Raw genomic sequence first — 22533 nt, forward strand, 5'->3', positions numbered from 1 at the left:
TGAAAAAATGATGGTGTCCATGTTCTGGGACAGCGAGGGCGTAATCCTTACCCGTTGCATTCCAAAGGGCACTACGGTAACGGGTACATCCTACGAAAATGTTTTGAAGAACAAATTCCTTCCTGCACTGCAACAAAAACGCCCGGGAAGGGCTGCGCGTGTGCTGTTTCACCAAGACAACGCACCCGCGCATCGAGCTAACGTTACGCAACAGTTTCTTCGTGATAACAACTTTGAAGTGATTCCTCATGCTCCCTACTCACCTGACCTGGCTCCTAGTGACTTTTGGCTTTTTCCAACAATGAAAGACACACTCCGTGGCCACACATTCACCAGCCGTGCTGCTATTGCCTCAGCGATTTTCCAGTGGTCAAAACAGACTCCTAAAGAAGCCTTCGCCATTGCCATGAAATCATGGCGTCAGCGTTGTGAAAAATGTGTACGTCTGCAGGGAGATTACGTCAAGAAGTAACGCCAGTTTCATCGATTTCGGGTGAATAGTTAATTAGAAAAAAAATCGGAGGCCTTACAACTTGAATGCACCTTGTATTTTATATTACGGGATAAAACTGTGTAATAAAGCACCAAAGGAAGAGAAGACGATTACTAAAACACATCTGTTTAAAAAAGCCAGCTAAAATGTACTTCAGAAATAATGCATATCACGCAATTAAAGATTACTTCAAGGAACAAGAGTAGGGTATAGTAATCATGGTTTATTGATTTCACAAGGATCATGTGTCAAGATGTATCATGCACAATAGTACAGTACACCGAGTTAGTTTTTCAAGTGGACAGTAGCAAAGGGGCACATCTGCATCTTCTCAGTCAATGCGTCATCTGTAGGTGGCTTAGTGTAAGCGAAAGTGAAGAGTACAACTATGTTTTACTTAGCAAGTGACCGGAAACGTCCAGGAGTTATCACCACATGTCTTCAGTGCATGGACAGTGAAGAAGAAATTAAGTTTTATATCACAAGTTACCCGAAACAATCTTTGGAAAATGAAGATACATTAGTCACTAGAGAACTACTGTGTGAAACAGTGCAGCTGTTAGAACACTGACATTGTAATCAGGAGGATAGAGCTGCTCTGTCCAGTCATCCTGATTTTGGTTTTCCGTGGTTTTTCTGGAATGTTAAGGCAAAAGCCAGAATGGTTCCTTAATCAAGGCCACAGCCAACCACTGTTCTATCCCTGTAGAATACCTGTCCTATTCTCTTAAAGCGTGTTATTTATGCTGTGTTATATTTTGGCCCATTCACTGGAATTTTATTACCTTGACATATCCTGTATCACTGCAAAATGATCCCTGGATGAATAAATAAATAATAAATAAATGTCTGGGATACAAATGGTCTGCAACTTTTTCGCCGTAGTTTCCCAGCATCAACTGTTAATGCCTTGTGGTTTCTCATATAACCTGTGTGTCAGAAATGGCAAGGAGACAATGTGGTGGTGGGAGGGAGGAGGGGGGGGGGGAGAGAGAAGAGAGGGGGGGGGGGGAGGATTCCCAAAAGTATATGATTTCATGTTAGTATGTTTAGGGGCTCCAAATGTGATATGTGAGGGTTTTATACTATACTGAATTCTCAAAGTTGGACATAATGTACAGATCTGCACTTCTAATGATCTGTATATTGGCACATTCCAAATCTGTGGAATAAAGTTCATTTGAGTTGTATGTACATTTCTTCATATTCCAATGTTCAAAAACATTTGTGTATTTTATTTTTCAACTTCCAATCCTCCTCGTATTTTTTTAATGCTCATGTGAGCCATTATGGACTAACCTTACACCCTTCTCAAAAAATTCTTTTTTGCATTTTATATTTCCCTTAATATTATTTCATTAGCAACCAGTTTTTTCAATAAACCAAAAGTATTGGAAGAGCCAGTGTACATGATGAAACACATTACACAGGCAAGGGAAAAAAAGCAGTAGTTACTAGAACTGAATTCTCTCTCTCTCTCTCTCTCTCCCTCTCTCCCTCTCTCCCCCCCCCCCCCCCCCCCCCTTTCATTTGGCATTAAGGGAATTATCTGAAGAAAGAAGAAAGGTTCCAGAAATTACTGTTATTATTTTCAGAATAGTGAAGTCATAATTTTGTAAACTGAAAGGGTATAAAATTACTTTAGAAAAAGATTAACTATTTTATGCTTATTTTAAATAAAATATGGATTTTTCTTTTGTTTGAAAAACTACTATACTATTTCCCGACTAGGGCAAAATTAGTACTACATTATATGAGTGATCACATGCTGAAGTGAAATCTGATAACTGCTTACCTGTAAAAGGTCCCGACCTTTGGCATTTAGCTTCGGCACTACTTGACTAAATGCCATGCTTGGATGATAAATTGGAAATGGTTTATAATCTGGTAGTTGTGTCAGACCACTCCATGTCTCTTCAGTTGGAGTACCTAACAACTTAAAGATTCGTTTCAACTGATCTTCGACATCTGAACCAGGAAAGAGTGGTCTCCCTGCATTCGCCAACTCTGGAAAACACATTGGTGTATCAACAAATAACGTTAAAAAAATCTGCTGAGCTGCAAAATGTGCACTGAATAAAATTAGTTCAGATAAAATCAAAGTGTGTGTAGCAATGCACAGAAAAAAATATTTGGTCATTCAGTTTCACCTTAGACCGTTACAAAGATGACTCCAGGAGCTAACAAATTCAAAAATCCAACAAACACATTAAAAAATGACACTGAAATGCTCGTTTCTAAATGAGATTAACAGTAGGCCACCGAAATTCATGTGGACTTTTACAGAAATTATTTCCTATCATGCTAAGCAAACTACATAAAATCTAGATAATTATGGGTTTCTCATGGTTTTCTTAAATTGAGTATCCTTCAAAAAAGACAAGAGTGATTTCCCTCGCCATCCTTGCTTGATCCAAACTTCTGCTCCATCTCTAATAACCTCTTTGTTGATGGGGCGTCACAGCCCAGCCCCTTCGTCCTCTATCAAAGCAACAAATACAGCAGTTCAGAATATGATTTGCATGTGCACAAATTTTGTTATCTGAGATATTCCCAATATCACCAAAAGAAGAATAGTTTTTATTGATCATGTACACAACTGTCAAGATTCCTTGTGTCCTACTAATGTAATTTGGCTAGAAACCACAATAAAAAATAATCATAATTTGATGTTAAATTTAAGTGATACACAAAATACACTAGCAGGCAGCAAATTTTTGGTCATGTTGATGGTTGCACAAGACAATAAGCCATAGATCACATATGACTGAACAGGAGAGAGAAGTAAATAAATATATAAAGAAACTGCACAGAACCACTCCTTGGGCCTGAAATTTTGTGAAAGAGAAGAGGAAGAAGAAGATGAAAAAGATGTTGCAGTCAAATCTATTCCCGCTCAGTCTCCTATTTCAGATTTTCTAAGTCTTCTTCAGACAATATGTGAGTAATAAAATTTCATTCATGCTGCCACAGCATTAACTGCTTCCCCATTATAGGTTCACACCTTAAAATTCTCCACTTCTATTGAACCTGCTATTGACAGAACTTGAAAACCAATTACAAAACAAGGGAGGAATGAAGAAAGATTAGGGTTTAATATTCTGTGGACAAAGAAGTGATTAGAGGCAGAGCACAAACTCAAAAACTGAGTGTCTTTTTCAAAGGAAACATCCAAGTATTCACCGTAACTGATTCACGGCGGGACTAAGTCTAGATGGTCAGACAAGATTTTGGAACACTGCACCTTCTGAAAGCAAATCCAGTATGCCAAATGTTGAACCATCTTGTTCGGTAGAGGTAAAATGGGTAGATTTACATTATCTTTGCTCTGACCATGAAGGTCAAATGTTAACAGTAAAAAACATGCTGTCCAGTTAGCTTTAGGCAATAAAGCTAACAGAAAAAATTACTGCATCACAGAATAATCTACAATGACTCAATCATAATGTTTAGAAAGAAATTACAGAAAGAATCCTGGGAAAAAATTTATACAGCAGACAGTATAGATCAAAAGTTTAAGTATTTCTTAAATAGATTCCTACATCATTTCTTGCAGTCTCGTTTTCCACAGAAATAAATTTGTGTAAAACTTAACAAAAGCAAACCAGGTTAATGTAGCAGACAAATGCACTCTGTTCAAAATATAAAACATTCTAAGAATAGAGAAGACATTAACAAACAAGAAACAAACAAAAACTGTGCTACAAATGAAACCAAGACCCACACAGGAGCTACGGCAGAAACGACGATACTTTCAAATCCTTGGCAACTAAATTCAATAATTTCTTCCTCACAGTGACAGAAAATGTCACTGTGCATCGACTAATAAACAACTGCTTACAGATGCATTAGATGTATATGTGCAGACACTGCATGTACCATCAGCTGACCGTAATTTCGAAAACACAATTCCTTAGGAGATAACAGGATTCACCATGTCACTAAAAAGTAGCAATTCTGCTGTCTATGATCGTTTTCTTGCAGAGTATTAAAATCTTGAGCCCACTTGAAGGGACTATTTTTATGCTATCTTTGTAATCATTACATATACTATAAATGCAAAAGTTCTGTATATGCTTGTTACTCCTTTATGCTGAAATGGCAGGACAGATTTGGAAGAAATTTGGAATGGATTTAGCTTATAGCCCAAATGAACACATATGCTACTTTTAAATGTGTTTAGTACAAGATATTTATTGATTTGAAGCATTCAACGTGAAATTTAGAACAATAATTACTCTTAGAAAGGCTATTTACTTTTTGTCTTTTGAACTGTACCGTATTTGGGGAAATACCTTTATTGTGTAATATGTCATACGTAATACAATTCAATGTCATGAATACAATGCTTAAACAATCCTCAAAGTGTTTGATCCATACTTTCATATAATCCTATTGCATTTTAGCCACTGAGCATCAGGCTATCTTACAGCTTCTAAACACTTGAAGACTCATGACCATGGTGGCATTTAAATGCTGTATGACAGATGATGTGCCTTTACATCTAGAATGTGGTAGACTTTTAGTTAGGCAGGATCTGATTAGGATATGCAAGCCTATCCACTGGTAATAGGCACACACGAGGGCATATGACGTTGTTACACAAACAAATATAAAATTTGTGCTGCACCAAACTAGAAATTGCTTATTTTCTTTCTTGGCCGAGTTAGTATGTTTGTTCCTCATTTATGATGAAATGTCTGAATGGATTTAGATACATATAGTCTATTTGGATACATATAGTCTATACCCTGAATTAACACATATGTCATCTTTTATTCCAGAAAGAGTCACTGTACCCATGGGATGGTCAACATGATTACTGCTCCCATGGGATGGGTAACATAACTAAAAGTCTTCCATGAATGTTAACTACCAAATGAATGCATTAAGTTTAGCGTACAGATAACAGCACCCAAAGAATGAATCGGTGGGAAACATTAATAAAAAATTACTGATCATATATTTGGTGGGGTTACAACCTGCCTGTCAATGGATACAGTTATGAAAACAGACACTACTACAGACCCTGTAGAGTTTCTATATTCATTAGAGCTGTCGGGTACGCCATCGCACTAGTTGGAGCTGAAGGTGGGAGTGCCTGTCACACTGATGCATAACCTGGATCCACCAAGACTGTGCAATGGCACCAAGTTACTATCATGGAGCTGAGAAGGTATATCGTGCAGGCCACCATAATCACTGGCAGAGCCATACGAAAGACAATACTGATAGCATGAATTCCTATCGAGCCAACAAACTTGTCTTTTCAGTTCAAATGCTTACAGTTCCCTTTGAAAGTGGCCTTCTCGATCATTATAAATATGAGTCAAGGACAAACATTAAATGTGGCAGGTATTCATCTGGGCACATCATGTTTTTCACATTGACAACTCTACACTGGCTGCTCACATGTATCAAGAGACAGAAATCTATACATATTCACAGATAACAAGAAGTCTTGGAATGTTGTTCACAGGGACATATTACAGTATTTCTCTGGCTCTCCATAAACACTAATACAATTATGATGTTTTCCACGCTAGGCATCTTGGAAACAATCTTGAAATTATTTACTCTCTTTCCTGGTACATTTTGTAATTCACTACTCGAACACGTAAAAATTTTTACCTTAAGTAAACATGTGAGCTATGAGGAATGCATACTCTGCCACCTCATCTCATTGTCTCAAAATTTTCCACCCCCCCCCCCCCCCCCTCCCCCTTATGACGCCACACTTTGCTGGGCCACAAGTGGATAACTGTTGCGATGTGCATACATGTGAATTGTGAGTTTCAGCATTAACATTTCTTTATAAAAAATTGTTTAGCTGCAGGTAACACCATTGGGTGCAACTAGTCAGTCAATAATTTCGGGCATATTTCCTGACACACTTAAATATGCAGCAGTAGCACCCATCTATAAAACTGGAGATAAGCAAACCACTTCTAATTACAGACTCAGTTCGCCTCTTTAGATATTTTCAAATATTTTTTGTAAAGTGGCAGAAAACTGACATATATTTCTGAGCAGAACTTTTTAAGTACTATAAGTTCAGGATTTGTCAAGGATTCTTCACAGAGACCATGATACAAGACACAAAAAATGAAGACCTAGCAGACCAGAACAAGGAAAGTTATCCCATTGGTATATTCTGTGATCTTGCCAATGTCTTCTATTGTGTGGACCAGTTACAAAACAATATTTTAAAATGTTGTGAAAGATGAAAAACCAATGACAAACAAGCAAATTTTAAGATGTAAAATTCAATTAAAGACACCATAGTAAATCATGAAATATAACTTTTGTAACTTCCTGAAATTCAGCTCAAAAAGGACGCCATTGTTATTCCTGCATGAATATCAGAGTGTTCCAACGAATTTTTCACAAATATAGTGACATCACATGTCATATAGCAGACTACCAGAAAAAAATAAACTCCTTTAAGTTTGAGCATCTCAAAATTCTGAAATGTTTTAATAGTGGACACAGACGTTATTATTTTATGGTTAAAAAAACAAAATTCTACCAGTTGGGACAGGATATCCTCAAAGATAATTAAAGTGTGTAAAATAAGAAGTCCACACCAGCTGTATTAATAAATCAGTCTTTTGAACAAGGTTGTATCCCAGCTGTGTTGAAAGTCTCTACCTCTCTTCTTCAGATTTTATCAATAGAGTCTGAGAAAGTAGCTACTATTGAGATACAAAATTTTATGGAAAACATATGCATATGGCTTCCATTAAGCAGAAAATACTGTAGACACCAAATAAAGTATTTCCAAGATTAGCAATTCACTGGACAAAAGTAATAAACTAGCTGAAAATTTCAGAGACATTCAATAGGCCTTCAACTCACTAAACCACACATTGCAAACACACGAACTAGATGAGCATTAGACTGGGAGAGTGCAGAACAGCTGTCCATGTCATATTCACGTGAAAGTAAAGAGCAATTGTCTGCTCAACTACAGAAAATTAGACTTCAAAATGGAGGACAGTGACAAGATGTCCCTTAAGGCTATTCCCTTCCGCTCTGTGTTGATGACTTACCCACCAATGTTAATCATTTCTGTTAGCTGAAGATACAGCTGTTTTAACAGAAAATCATTAAGTGGAAAATGTTCCTGATTACGTCATTAATACACTCGATGGCTCAGATGCAAGGATCCAACTGAATGTTTTGACTCTGGGCATCTCAAAAACACATATGGCATAAATCAAAACCTGACACTTAACCTGTTAGGAAACTAAAATAACCCTTAAAAATAAGGGCACTGGGTCAGGCGGGAAATTGGAAACAATTATGAGAAGTTTTGACTTTGATTTCAAGTAATTAGTAGCTTGCCAACCTTCCCAGGAGACACTGCCTTATAGTAGGCACCTTCAGTGCCAGGTGGGAAGGTTTGCGAGTTGTGCCGGCGGTTGCATAGCTACTAGCAGAGTCACCCAAGCCAGATTGGTCATGACCTAGGAGTGTGGAGCCAGCTTCCCTAGTGGAGTAAACCTAATACAAATTCTGGTCCTCCAGGTTGAGGATTGGGTGTGGGGCTAATAACCCCATACTGTAAAAAAAAAGAATATTACAGAAATTCAACAAAGGACATAATTAAAGAACAGTTCTACAAAGACTTGGTACAAGTATTCTGTGCAGTACCTAAATATGACCTGACCCTAGCAGTAGGAGATTTTAATGCAAAAATAGGGAGGAATGAACATCCATATGGAGTTTCTGTAGAACATTCACTACACGAAGAATACAACAAGAATGGATACTTACTATGTCAATTCAAAGCAAGAAATAATATGATTATTAAAAGTACCTGCTTCCCACACAAAATGATCCATCTGGGTACTTGGAAGTCTGTAGTCAATGAAGTAGCCAATCAGATTGATCATATTTTAGTGACTGACATGTCAGTTATGGATGTACGGAGCTGCAGAGGAGCAAACTGTGACTCAGACCACTCTGTGATAAAATCAGTCTTGAGAGAGAAACTGTCACTAACAAATGGCATCGACAACAGAATAGGCAAAAATGATGAAATGGGTTACCGACAAACTGAAAATCCCTGATGAAGTAAAAAAATACCAAGTAACACTAAGCAGAAAGTTGAGCAATGAAGAGACCACAGTAGGAATAGACAAAAGGTGGAGCAGGATTGAAAAACCCATTAAACATGCTGCAGAAGAAATAATAGGCATAAGAAGGAACAGAAGAACCCAGAAATAGTTTGACAAAGATTGCAGGTCATCAATAGAGGAAAAGAACAGGGCAATGACAAAAGTGCTACAGAGAGAAACCAGAAACAATGTGGAACAATACAGGGTGGACAAAAATTGTGTCATGAAATTTTAACCCTGGATATCCGATACCAGTAGGAACCGAAATTACTAATGTTATATACATCGACAATGCACAATTTTTAAACTACGGAAACTTGGCACCACGCGCTCCGATTGGGTGTGGGATTGCCCTCTTGCCAGATGCTCTGGGCAACGCATGACCACTAATGCTTTGCCTGTTGGAGATTGTGATGTATGTGTGAACCGACAACCACAGCGCTGCCTGTCAACCGACAAATGGCAACAGGACAATCCCACGGCCAATCTGAGTATGTGGCGCCAAGTCAGATTAAAGGAAGACATCAAAGCAATTCAAAAGCGAGCTGCTAGATTTGTTATCAGTATGTTCGATTAACATGAAAGTATTATCGAGATGCTTTGGGAACTCAAGTGGGAATCTCTGGAGGGTAGGTGATGTTCTTTTCGAGGAACACTACTGAGAAAATTTAGAGAACCGATATTTGAAATTGACTGCAGAAGGACCCCACTGCTGCCAACGTACATTTCGCATAAGGTGCACAAATATAAGATAAGACAAATTAGGGGTCATATGGAGGCATTGCAGTAGGTACTGGGAGATGAAGAAGCTTGCACAGGATAGAGTAGCATGGAGAGCTGCATCAAACCAGTCTCAGGACTGAAGACCACAACAACAACAACAACAATAACATGGAGGCATACAAACAGTCATTTTTCCCTCGCTCTATTTGTGAGTGGAACACAAAGGTAAATGATTAGCAATGGTACAATGTACCCTTAGCAATGCACTGTACAGTGGCTTGTAAAGATGTATGTATTTGGATCAATGGTAGCAGGCAAGTGTCATCTGCAGTAATACAGGACAAAGCAGTTGTCTACTCCCTACCTGATCCAGTAGAGACCCTAGTCTGGTCGCAAATAAAACAGTGACCCCAATATAGAAAATATTTCCTTTACAGCTACTGACAAGATGACTCTTGCATATGCTGTTATTTGTATATATTTGACGATGCTAGTGTTAATTTTCTGTTTAACATTTGACGATGCCACTATGGCTGCAGAACATTAGGACATGTTTTTATTGAACAGATCTGAAGATGATCATATAGACCAAAACCAGTAGCCTGATGACAAAAAAATTTGTGATCAGAAATGTAAAGTAAAGAAAATTTAATCCTCACGAGGATGACCATCCTTAAGTGGAGTTTTCAATGAATTCTGCTTAACCTATTGCAGTACCAATAACTTAAGTTCTTATCCGTCACATGGATACGCCATTTCTGTATGAGCAATTAAACAATGGGTCACTGCAGCTTCAATGCGTGGAGTAAGAGCTTGCTGATGCCCAAGGCCTAATTTATCCAGTGGTATCCTCCAACCAAAGAAGAAATTAGAATAAAATTATGCAAATCCTGTATCAAGGATCAGATTTAATTTCTTCTTTTTATTCCCTAATTCCAGACTCTCAGAAAAATACAATTTCCACCCTTTAATTCGGTGGTATATGACTGATTTTAGCACACCATCAGCTGCTTCTGGTTCCCTAAGTATTTTAACTTTATTCATGCACAACTCTTAAAACATCATTTACAGCACAACTGCAATCTGGACACTTTTCAATGTAGGTCAGGGGCGGGCAGGATTCCTGCACGTGTGCTGTGCACTTCCTTGTGTGCAGTTAGTAGGCGTTCTGCGTGCACACAGGGGCAAGCTGGCCACCCGCTTCCCTCCCCTCCCCACCATACCGTCTCTCCGCTTCTTCCTTTGTAATGCATTTTGTTTCCTAGCTTGCTTTAATGAATGAAGGCATAAGGTTAGTAGGAGTGCTTGAAAGAAATCACGCTTTGAAAGAGTACTTATTACCTACGATATGCTACGGTCGCAGGTTCGAATCCTGCCTCGGGCATGGATGTGTGTGATGTCCTTCGGTTAGTTAAGTTTAAGTAGTTCTAAGTTCTAGGGGATTGATGACCTCAGAAGTTAAGTCGCATAGTGCTCAGAGCCATTTCTGAACCTACGATACGTTTTATATAATTATCACAGATGGAATTTACAATAAGTTTAATGTCTGGAACCAAATTTCTACATACAGACAAACGCAAACAGTTATGTAAATTTTCATCACTGATGTTTGCTCTTAACTGAGACTTAAACGTACGTCGAGCCAAACATTGACATTATCTCCGTGGCTTCACGATGGAGACGAGGAAACTCTTGCTGTGAAAAGTCTTGATAAGAGTCTATTACACGTCTTGCCAAAAGGAACTTGTCTCTCAGACGAGAATTACATTGTATATCTATAAATTCAATTTGCAAATTGGGATGAATATCATCTACAGAAACAGCAAATGGTCTCGAGAACCATTCAAAAACTTGGGATAAATATGATATATCCCCAATCGCTTGAGAAATTCCTCTTTTATTGCACTAAGTACCGAACCATATTCTTTGCAATTCTGTTCTCGCACAGTAGACACAGTAGGGAAATGCAGTGTGTTCCCTGATGAGAGCTGTCGTTCCAACATCTCAAGCTTGCTGGTGAAACCTTGCATCTTTTCAGCCATTTCACAAATTAGCTGATTTTCTCCCTGCAAACTTGTGTTCGATGCATTCACGTGTCCGGTAATGTCCACTAAAAATGCAAGGTCGGCAAACCCACTCTGGATCTTCTAACTTGGGATCGTACCTTCATTTGTCCTTTAAAAACTGATTTATTGGTATTCTCAGCTCAAAAAATCTTTTGAGTACATTACCGAGGCTAAGCCAGCGGCCTTCACTGTGGGATTGTATGTCACCGTACTCTTCCCCAATTTCAGCTAAATATGTGTGAAACTATGCGTAATCCCGTGGGATCTCAAATAATTAACTGCCCGAATAACCACCTGCATGACGTCCCCCAGTTTTGCTGCTTTTGCACAGAGTACTTCTTGGTGCAAAATGCAGTGGATGCTGTATAATGATTTTTCTGTAAGCTGTAGCTCTTTTTTATCAGTAATCCAACAAATCCCATTTCTTGCCCTTTCGTTCCAGGTGCTCCGTCTGGTGTCACTGACACCAAACATTCCCAGTTTAAGCCAGCTGAATCGAAGCATCTTCAATGGCTTTAAGGATGTCCGCACCAGTGGTCGTGCTTTTTAAAGATATCATGTCTAAAAAATCCTCTGTTATGTGCAGAGCAGTGTCCACGCCGCAGACATATATCACTAATTGCGCGGTGTCTGAAATATATGTGGACTCATCAAATGCAATAAACTCCTGCACTGCACTCCTTAATTGACAGTAAACGTCAACTGCCATGGCACTTATACTATCACTTACAGTCCGCCAAGAAAGAGTGATAGCTCAAAACTGATTTGTATTCAGTGGGCAAAGTAAATCAGCAGCACCACTGATGCACGCCTTTATAAACTCACCTTCAGCTAATGGTTTTCCAGCTCTCGCTATATTAAGCGCAATCTTATAACTTGCACGTATCGCTGGGCTATCATTGTTGTCGTCATGGAAAATTGAAAACAGTGCTCTATAAAATGTTAAATCAGTTAGATGAGAGACATGACAAAAGAAAGTCGCAGATCTCTCGTGACAACAGCAACTTATGCCAGATTCATGTAGTATCGTCAGATCGCTCTTCTTAAGGTCAGTCAGTTTCCCCATCCACCCAGAATCCGACAATAAATTGTACTCATTAAATTTATTATAATGGCATTCAATACTAAACTTCCGCTGACCAGCGAGAATACTGCCACATATTAAACATTTTGAATTTTCACGTTTTTGCACAAAGAAAAAATGATTCTCCCATTTCTTTTTAAAAGATAGCAGATCTCCACTTCTCCGTTTCCTTGATTCACTCTGCATTTTCCGGTTCTTGAAATACAAAGTTCACTACGTAGTGGTCACTTCGCATCAACGTCCACAGCTTAGCCTGGTACTACACTGCCGCAACCTTCCCGCTGTTGCCACAGCCCGTCGACGCCTGCACGCGAGCAGCACACGTGCAGCACTGTGCGCTCATGAGCCGCGTGCAACGTTTGCCCGCCCCTGATGTAGGTTGTTGACATTTTTTCAAAACCTGATATGGAATAATATCATATTATTTTGCAATCTCCGCTCAGTAACTGTACCCAGTTACCCTGCTTTGTAATTTTTTTGAGGGTAAATGTAAACATGTAATGGTTCTTATTCGGCTTGAAAGTAAGTAATTTCATTGTTATAACCTCATTTGGAAATGATAAAATAACTTAATAAACCATAAATGTGTTTAACTTACCAATTAATAAAGGAAAAAAAAACACAATTTTCCCTCTTCCAAAATATGGAGCTAACAAAGATCAACATAAAAGATCAACAATTAATAAAGTTCAACAACAGAAAACAGAGGGAAGCAATGTCACAATATGAAACAATGGCTGAAAGAGCAATACTGTCTCCAACTACAGCAAATGTCTCTCCAGCAAAATTTGATACCCACTGTTTCCCATTGCCTTTAGCTGACAAATAGTCCTCCCGATCCTAGTAGAATTGACCCTGCCAAATTTTTGGGCCTAAATTTAGACAAGAATTTAAACAAGTGAATCATGTCATCCATTATTTAAAGCCTGCACCCTCTAAGGTAATATTATAATCTTTTTATACAGCGAACCCAAATTATTCCTGGAAAATCATTCAGATCATTTGTATAGTACAAAAAAAATAAGTTAGTTTCACAATTCCTGTCAACTGATACAAATTATTTCCTGAGAATCCTCAACGTATGGGAGCGAAACTCTTGAACAGACAAAGACAAGAATGTTATTAACGTGAACCTCTACTGAAAAAGAAGCTACATGATACTCCGCTACATAAATCTTACTACTCAGTGAACTAGTTTATTAAGGATGGATCGATAATTAAGCAGGATGTCACTGATACTTAACATCTTATTATGGAAATACAACTCTTTATTCTCAGGATAAAATCTTAAATTTAGAATGCTGTTCCACCTCACTTTATACAAATCAATTTTTGGTGTGTCTCCTGTACCCTAACAAGATGTTTAATAAGCATCTATTATGTGATGCATAAACAGTTACTCACAATTCATATGATTGTATGTGGTACACGAAAATCTTATGGCATTAATAACATTCCTCTTGGATGGATGTAGCCTTACCTTCCTAATGGAAAGCAGAGGGTCACAGTTACAGACTCTTGCACAGGAATAAGGCTGACCTCAGAATAAGGGACCATAATATAAGTAGTCCCCCAAGGATCAATACTGGGTCTGGTCTTACTGTTAAACTACAGAAATGATCTTCCAATGACTTTAAAAATCAGATCAAAAAGGTCATGACTGCTGATGACACAGGCATACTAACATAGGTTTAAACTCAATTTCACCAAACAGTCCTAAGGTTACCAAGCAGGGTATGTTTTTCATGCAGATTTTGCCTTCTTTATCAGTTTCAGAGTGGAATCATGTATCTTGTGCAAAACATATTCAACAAGCCCCCCTATCACACAAAGCATTAAATTGGGAATTTCAAATTATTCTGAGTAAAGTGCTTACCAGCAAATATGCAGCCTGCAGACCACATGTCAATAGACGTAGTGTAAAGTTTGGCACCAAACAGGACATCAGGAGGTCTATACCACAATGTAACAACTTCTGCTGAGTAGCATTTGACAGGGATACCAAAAGCACGAGCAAGACCAAAATCTGCCAATTTTAATTCACCATTCTGGGAAAGGAATAGAAGACAGTAAGACATTCTTGTACGGTTAATTCAAAACGTTTGAATTACATCACACAACAATTAATGATACTTTACAAATTATTCCTTTCTCAATTGTCACATTACATAAAATTCTAGCCTTGTGTGGCAGGATACAGACCACATTTACCTAATGCGTGCCCTAAATTAACTGAACATTAGTGAACAGCCAAAACATCAGTAAGGCAGATGAAATTGAATGTTCCCTTCAGCATTTTGTCTCCTACACCCTGACTGACTGCAAAAATAAATCCAACATGATTTACATCCAGTGAAAGACCGTAATCAGAAAGCTAGCAGGAACACGAGGGTAATGAATGCCGATGTAGTACAAGGTTTGAAATTTCTTGAAATTCTGGAGCTCTTTCTTTGTCTTTGCATTATGTAGGCCACAGGTTGTTCCAAGTATCTTTACCTGTTTAAATATGCAAGTCACTTGTTAATCTAACAGAACATGAAGAATGACTATGTATTACACACTTCTTAAGTCAAATTCCATAACTGATGCCACATGAATTATACAACATAATGAAATTTAGCACAATTTTAGTTACTTAACATTAAAGTGACAACAAGCCAAAAGCAGATAAGTTACCAGTCTTGTTGATTAGTTGTTACATACTCCCAGTTTTCAATACTGACCCAGCATTTCTCCATATTGAATTTCAGAGTATCCTTTTACCTTTTATGTTGTCATTTGTGCATGTGATGCCCAGCCATATGTACAGTAGGCATGATTTACTTAGGAAGATGTTACTTCATCAAAACTGATATTCAATTATTCTCACCTCAATTCTTGTAGCATTGGCTTCTTCAAGGGCACTGGTTTTGGTATGCCAGTCTTGTCATTTTATTGTCAGGTTTCTGCTCAGACAGCACTGATGATATTTCTCCAAGCTAATTACATTCATCCTGTCACCCAAGTTTTACAGATATAAGTTAAAGTTCATATTAACACAGACTGTTACACATTCAGAATAGGCGCAGTGTTGATGTTACTATTACCGAAAACCCTTTGCTGTAAGTGAGTGAAGGTTGTGAAAGTACATATACGGCAATGCACTTCCGTATCAGTTTGCACTTGTCCACAAGTGAATGGCGATATAGGTATAATGTTTTATGTCCTGCAGAAAATTGCCACTGTTTGTTAGGAAACAATAAACTGATTAGGCAGTATACAAATGTTGATACAGTATGTGTCTGTCTGCTGCTGAAATAAAGTTCAATGGTTTTATAAGCTTTGTCATGAGGAGTGGGAGGACTTGCTTATCATATACCAAGCAAGTGAAAATGATACTGTCTCAGCTTACAGGAGCTGTATAATGATTGTCAAAGATACGGTTTTCCTTGCCCTTAATCTTTTGAGGTTTAAGTAACCCTCCATCAGTCCTGTGCTCCATTTCTTATTCCAAGTGGTTATTCTGCTTTGAGCAGATTAATGGCTGCAGGCAATTACATATTCATGTGTAACTCCTGTAACTATTCCAAATTGTTCTCCTTGTCCTCTACTAGAGCTAATAGGGAGAATAATGCCTTCCATGTTGGCATGCAGCAATTAAAAAGTCTCTCGATATATTATTTTTCTATGGACTGCATCTTCCTTAACTGAGTCAAAGGACTTGACTAGATCTATAAAAGGCCAAGTGCAATGGTCAGTTTTATTCTCTGGCCTTCTCTTGTAACTCAGAGCAGAAAAAATTCAAAACACTAACTACAATCAGGCAAATTTTCCTTTTTGAAGATGATGATTACTGTATCTTTGAAGTTCTGATGCTCATACCTTAGTAGTGAGCAAATCTGTAAGCACACATAAGGTGGGTGCACTTTTTTAAAAGATATTTGTTGTTGTCTTCAGTCCAGAGACTGGTTTGATGCAGCTCTCCATGCTATCTATCCTGAGCAAGCTTCTACTGCAACCTACATCCTTCTGAATCTGCTTAGTGTATTCATCTCTTGGTCTCCCTCTACAATTTTTACCCTCCACACTGCCCTCCAATACTAAATTGGTGATCCCTTGATGCCTCAGAACATGTCCTACCAACCGATCCCTTCTTCTAGTCAAGTTGTGCCACAAATTTCTCTTCTCCCCAATTCTATTCAATACCTCCTCATTAGTTATGTGATCTACCCATCTAATCTTCAGCATTCTTCTGTAGCACCATATTTCGAAAGCTACGATTCTATTCTTGTCCAAACTATTTAACGTCCATGTTTCACTTCCATACATGGCTACACTCCAAACAAACACTTTCAGAAACGACTTCCTCACACTTACCTCTATACTCGATGTTAACAAATTTCTCTTCTTCAGAAACGCTATCCTTGCCATTGCCAGTCTACATTTTATATCCTCTCTACTTCGACCATCATCAGTTATTTTGTTCCTCAAATAGCAAAATTCATTTACTACTTTCAGTGCCTCATTTCCTAATCTAATTCCCTCAGCATCACCCAATTTAATTTGACTAAATTCCATTATCCTCGTTTTGCTTCTGTTGATGTTCATCTTATATTCTCCTTCCAAGACAATGTCCATTCCGTTCAACTGCTATTCCGGGTCCTTTGCTGTCACTGACAGAATTACAATGTCACCAGTGAACATCAGAGTTTTTATTTCTTCTCCATGGATTTTAATTCCTACTTCGAAATCTTCTTTTGTTTCCTTTACTGCTTGTTTGATATACAGATTGAATAACATCGGCGAGAGGCTACGATCCTGTCTCACTCCTTTCCCAACCACTGCTTCCCTTTCATGTCCCTCGACTCTTATAACTGCTATCTTGTTTCCGTACAAATTGTAAATAGCCTTTCATTCCCCGTATCTTACCCCTGCCACCTTCATAATTTGAAAGAGGGTATTCCAGTCAACATTGTCAAAAGCTTTCTCTAAGTCTACAAATGCTAGAAACGTAGGTTTGCCTTTCCTTAATCTAGCTTCTAAGATAAGCCGTAGGGTCAGTATTGCTTCACGTGTTCCAATATTTCTATGGAATCCAAACTGGTCATCCGCAAGGTCGGTTTCTATTAGTTTTTCCATTCGTCTGTAAAGAGTTCGCATTAGTATTTTGCAGCTGTGACTTATTAAACTGATAGTTCAGTAATTTTCACATCTGTCAACACCTGCTTTCTTTGGGATTGGAATTATTATATTCTTCTGGAAGTCTGAGGGTATTTCACCTGTCTCATACATTTTGCTCACCAGATGGTATAGTTTTGTCACGACTGGCTCTCCCAAGTCTGTCAGTAGTTCTAATGGAATGTTTTCTACACCCAGGGCATTGTTTTGACTAGGGTCTTTCAGTGCTCTGTCAAACTCTTCACGCAGGATTCTATTTCCCATTTCATCTTCATATTCATCCTCTTCCATTTCCATGATATTGCCCTCAAGTACATTGCCCTTGTATAGACCTCTATATACTCCTTCCACCTTTCTGCTTTCCCTTCTTTCCTTAGAACTGGGTTTCCATCTGAGCTCTTGATATTCATACAAGTCGTTCTCTTTTCTCCAAAGGTCTCTTTAATTTTCCTGTAGGCAGTATCTATCTTACCCCTAGTGATATATGCCTCTACATCCTTACATCTGTCCTCTAGCCATCCCTCCTTAGACATTTTGCACTTCCTGTTGATTTCATTTTTGAGACTTTTGTATTCCTTTTGGCCTTCTTCATTTATTGCATTTTTATATTTTCTCCTTTCATCAATTAAATTCAATGTCTCTTCTGTTACCCAAAGATTTCTACTGGCCCTTGACTTTTTACCGACTTGATCCTTTGCTGTCTTCACTATTTCATGTCTCAAAGCTACCCATTCTTCTACTGTATTTCTTTCCCCTGTATTTGTCAAACAATCCCCCAATGCTCTCTCTAAAACTCTTTACAGCCCCTGCTTCTTTCAGTTTATCCAGGTCCCATGCCCTTAAATTCCTACGTTTTTACAGTGTCTTCAGTTTCAGTCTACAGTTCATAACCAATAAATTGTGGCAGAGTCCACATTTCTCCCTGGAAATGTCTTACAATTTAAAACCATTATATAATCTATCTGAAACCTTCCAGAGTCTCCAGACCACTTCCATGTATACAACATTCTTTCATGATTCTTAAACCGAGTGTTAGCTATGATTCAGTTATGCTCTGTGCAAAATTCTACCAGACGGCTTCCCCTTTCATTCTTTACCTCCAGTCTATATTCACCTAATACTTTTCCTTCTCTTCCTTTCCCTACTATTGAATTCCATGCCCCCATGACTATTAAATTTTTGTCTCCTTTAACTATATGAATAATTTCTTTTATTGCATCATACATTTCACCAATCTCTTCATCTTCTGCGGAGCTATTTGACATATAAACTTGTACTACTGTGGTAGACATGGGCTTTGTATCTATCTTGGCTACAATAATGTGTTCACTATGCTTTTTTTAGTAGCTTATCCACCCTCCAGTTTTTTTATTCATTATTAAAGCTACTCCTGCATTATTCCTATTTGATTTTGTATTTATAATCCTGTATTCACCTTGCCAGAAGTCTTGTTCCTCCTGCCACTGAACTTCACTAATTCCCACTATATGCAACTTTAATCTATCCATTACCCTTTTTAAAGTTTCTAACCTACCTGCCTGATTAAGGGATCTGACATTCCACACTCCAATCTGCAGAACACCAGTTTTCTTTCTCCTGATAACAACGTCCTCCTGAGAAGTCCCCGCCCGGAGATCTGAAAGGGGGGAATATTTTACCCAAGAGGACACCATCATCATTTAAGCATACAGTAAAGCTGCATGCCCTCGGGAAAAATTACAGCTGTGGTTTCCCCTTGCTTTCAGCCGTTTGCAGTACCAGCACAGCAAGGCCATTTTGGTTAGTGTTACAAGGACAGAACAGTCATTCATCCAAACTGTTGCCCCTGCAACTACTGAAAAGGCTGCTGCCCCTCTTCAGGAACCACACGTTTGTCTGGCCTCACAAAAGATAACCCTCCGATGTGGTTGCACCTATGTTACTGCTATCTGTATCACTGAGGCACGCAAGCCTCCCCACCAATGGCGAGGTCAATGGTTCATGGGGGGGAGAAGGTATCTGTAGGAATTCCATTCTTGGAAATGTTTCTTCCAATCACCTTTTACAGAGCAGCTGCCTTTCAGGAAAGTACCACCATCCCTAGATCTTATAGGGTTGAGGCTTTGAGTACATAGGCTGTACTCTGTCTTGGTAGCACTGAAGGCAGTTTGTATGGTTTTGGTTTCAACCAGCCGTTCCTTTTCTCAGGACTTAAGCATCCGTCAGTGACTCTTCAGTTCTGAAGTTCACCTGTGTTCTGATATCATTTCCTGGTAATGTAGTTCCTTGGATGCAGACTATGGTTGTTTTGCCACGCAAATGCTGCCCTCTTACTGTCCACGAGACTCAAAATTTCATGGTCATTTTCACTGAACTAATCAGGTACGATTACTCTTCACATACGTGTAATGCAATCTATACGAATGCTTTAGCCTCAATTTCAGTGCTGGATACTAATCAATAAGGCAGTATACAAGGAAAGAGGGAAAAGCAATCACTCTTCTTTGTAGTTTAAAATGGTATTAATCTGAGGTTAAAACTGAAGTACACTCAGTAGAAACTGCTAGTCACAGCCTACATTTTTTTCGCAGGAATGCAATACAAGGTCTGTCTATAAAGTATCCAACTTTTGATTTTCCCGCGCAAAATTGAAACGATAGCAAGGCACCATTTGTACACAGTAAAGGAAGAGATCTTTATGCGCACGTGTGAATTTTGTCCCTGCCTTCCAGTGTGTCAGTCACTACCTGTTGGTCACTGAGTGAGGTGCTACACAACATGTTCATCGGATTACTGATTCTCTCAAGATGACTAAATGTGTTGAGCAAAGAGACTGCATCAAATTTTGTAAAAAGCTTGGTGATTGTCGAAGCAAAACAATTCGTAAGATACAGCAGGTGTTTGGAGAAGATGCGATAGGTGTAACACAAATTAAGAAATGGTTCAACAGATTCAAAAAAGGCCACACATCAGCAGAGAGTGACCAGCATTCTGGCAGGCTCCAAACAGCTCGGAGTGCAACTGTTGTTGAGAGGGTGCAAAATTTGGTAATGGCAGATCGTTGTTTAACCGTGCAGGAGATTGCCCAAGAAGGTGGAGTGAGTAAAGATTCTGCACATGCAATTTTTCATGATGATTTGAACATGCACCAAGTGGCTGCGAAATTCGTGCCCAAGTTGTTGTCGCCGGATCAAAAAGACCTCCATTTTGATGTTGCACAGGACCTTCTGGTCTCCACCAACACTGATCATCGGTGTCTGAACACCGTGATAACTGGAGATGAGTCATGGGTGTATATGTACGGCCAAGAAACAAAAAGACAGTCATTGCAATGGAAGCATCCAGAGCCTCAAAGGCTGAAGAAAGTGCAGCAGGTGCAAAGCAAAATCAAGGTGGTGCTGACTGTCCTCTTTGATGTCCAAGGAATTATGCATCATGAATACACACTGTAAGGACAACGAGTGACAAAGGAGTACTATCAAGATGATCTCCGGCAACTCCGTGACGCAGTTCGGCACAAAAGACCAGACATGTGGATAGCAAAAATCTGGCAACTGCATCACGACAATGACCCCGCACATTCATCCCACTTGACCCAAAATTTCTTGGCCAAACATGGAATTACAGCCGTTTCCCAACCTCCCTACTCCCCAGGAGTGGCTCCTTGCAACCTCTGGTTGTTTCTGAAACTGAAGATGCCACTGAAATGATCCCGTTGAGAGTACAGAAGAGATCATGTGGAACAAAACGACATAGCTTAACACCATTCCGAATACAGATTTCCAGATGTGTTACCGGCAGTGGAAGGATCAGTGGGCTAAGTGTGTGCAAGCACAAGGGGCCTACTTTGAAGGGGATTAGGGTCACAACCCCATCAGATATTCAAAATATTTTTTCTGGCCAAAGGTCGGATACTTTTTAGACAGGCTTCGTACATTCATTGCACCACAGCATACACTGTGCCTTCTTGTTGGTCTAAAACTCCTAACTGCATCAAATGTTGAGCAGTTCGCCCTCTAAAACTGTGAAAGCAGTGTTGTACCACTGCAACAAATCTAACCTAAAAAAACAGACTTACAAACATTCACAGCCACTGTACAGTGCATGGCATTACCTGTTATACTACATCTCCCACCACAGAAATATGAAGGATGATTTCAACATATAACTGAGCAATAGAGCTTAAATTTACAAAACTAAATAGAAAGTTTTCCTTGTAGCACACTCCTTTTATTCTGTACAGAAGTACTTAACAATAGTATTGCACATATTATTTGCAGTATATACTGTGTTAAATTATTTCTGTATTTCTTTTTTATTCTTACTATCTTCTTTTTTAATTTTTAAAATTTCTTCCAGTCCTCTACAATCAAATAGCTTTGCTCACACAGGTATGCTTAACCTGATGATTAATTGAACTGAACATAAGTTAAGCTCAACAATTAGAAGCATTCAAAGTTACCATTCTGAAAAAAAGTTTGATGTACCATGATTGTGATTATGGTTACATGCAATAATCATAGTGTTAAAATAAATTTAAGGCAAAAGTTTTCAATGTTGATTCACGAATTTCCTGATCTGCCTTAATAAAACAGACTTTGGAACAAACTTTACTAGTGAAACATTCCTAGTAATTTAGGATTGTGCCAATTGCTGTACTTCAGATTTGTTTCTATGTGAAGCCTTCAAAGGAGAAGTAATTGTGAGTGAGGATATAATTAGTCATGGCGACCAGGAAGGAGGTTAGGGGAGGGAGGGGGGGGTCTACTTCAGAAGAAGGTGTTTTGACGAAAAGCTTAAATATATAGTAATCTTTTTGTTGAGCCTGTCTGTGACTCAATGACTCCTCTATATGGTTAGAAGCAATCTATCCTTTTCATAATACTTTCATTATTCCATCCTCGAGTT

The 22533-nt window shown here is 38.7% G+C and overlaps 1 protein-coding gene across 1 annotated transcript in view; it reads right to left on the reverse strand.

Annotated features, from left to right (window-relative positions):
• The window catches only part of LOC124605391 (cyclin-dependent-like kinase 5), a 36281-nt gene that overhangs the window by 11346 nt on the left and 2402 nt on the right, over positions 1–22533 (reverse strand). Inside the window, exons 5-6 of the mRNA XM_047137033.1 lie at positions 14366–14537; positions 2289–2500 (exon numbers count right to left, since the gene is read on the reverse strand). Coding sequence (XP_046992989.1) covers positions 2289–2500; positions 14366–14537 — 384 coding nt within the window. The remainder of the gene's footprint in view (positions 1–2288; positions 2501–14365; positions 14538–22533) is intronic.

This window comes from Schistocerca americana, chromosome 3 (assembly GCF_021461395.2).
Source record: "Schistocerca americana isolate TAMUIC-IGC-003095 chromosome 3, iqSchAmer2.1, whole genome shotgun sequence".
Taxonomy (NCBI): domain Eukaryota; kingdom Metazoa; phylum Arthropoda; class Insecta; order Orthoptera; family Acrididae; genus Schistocerca; species Schistocerca americana.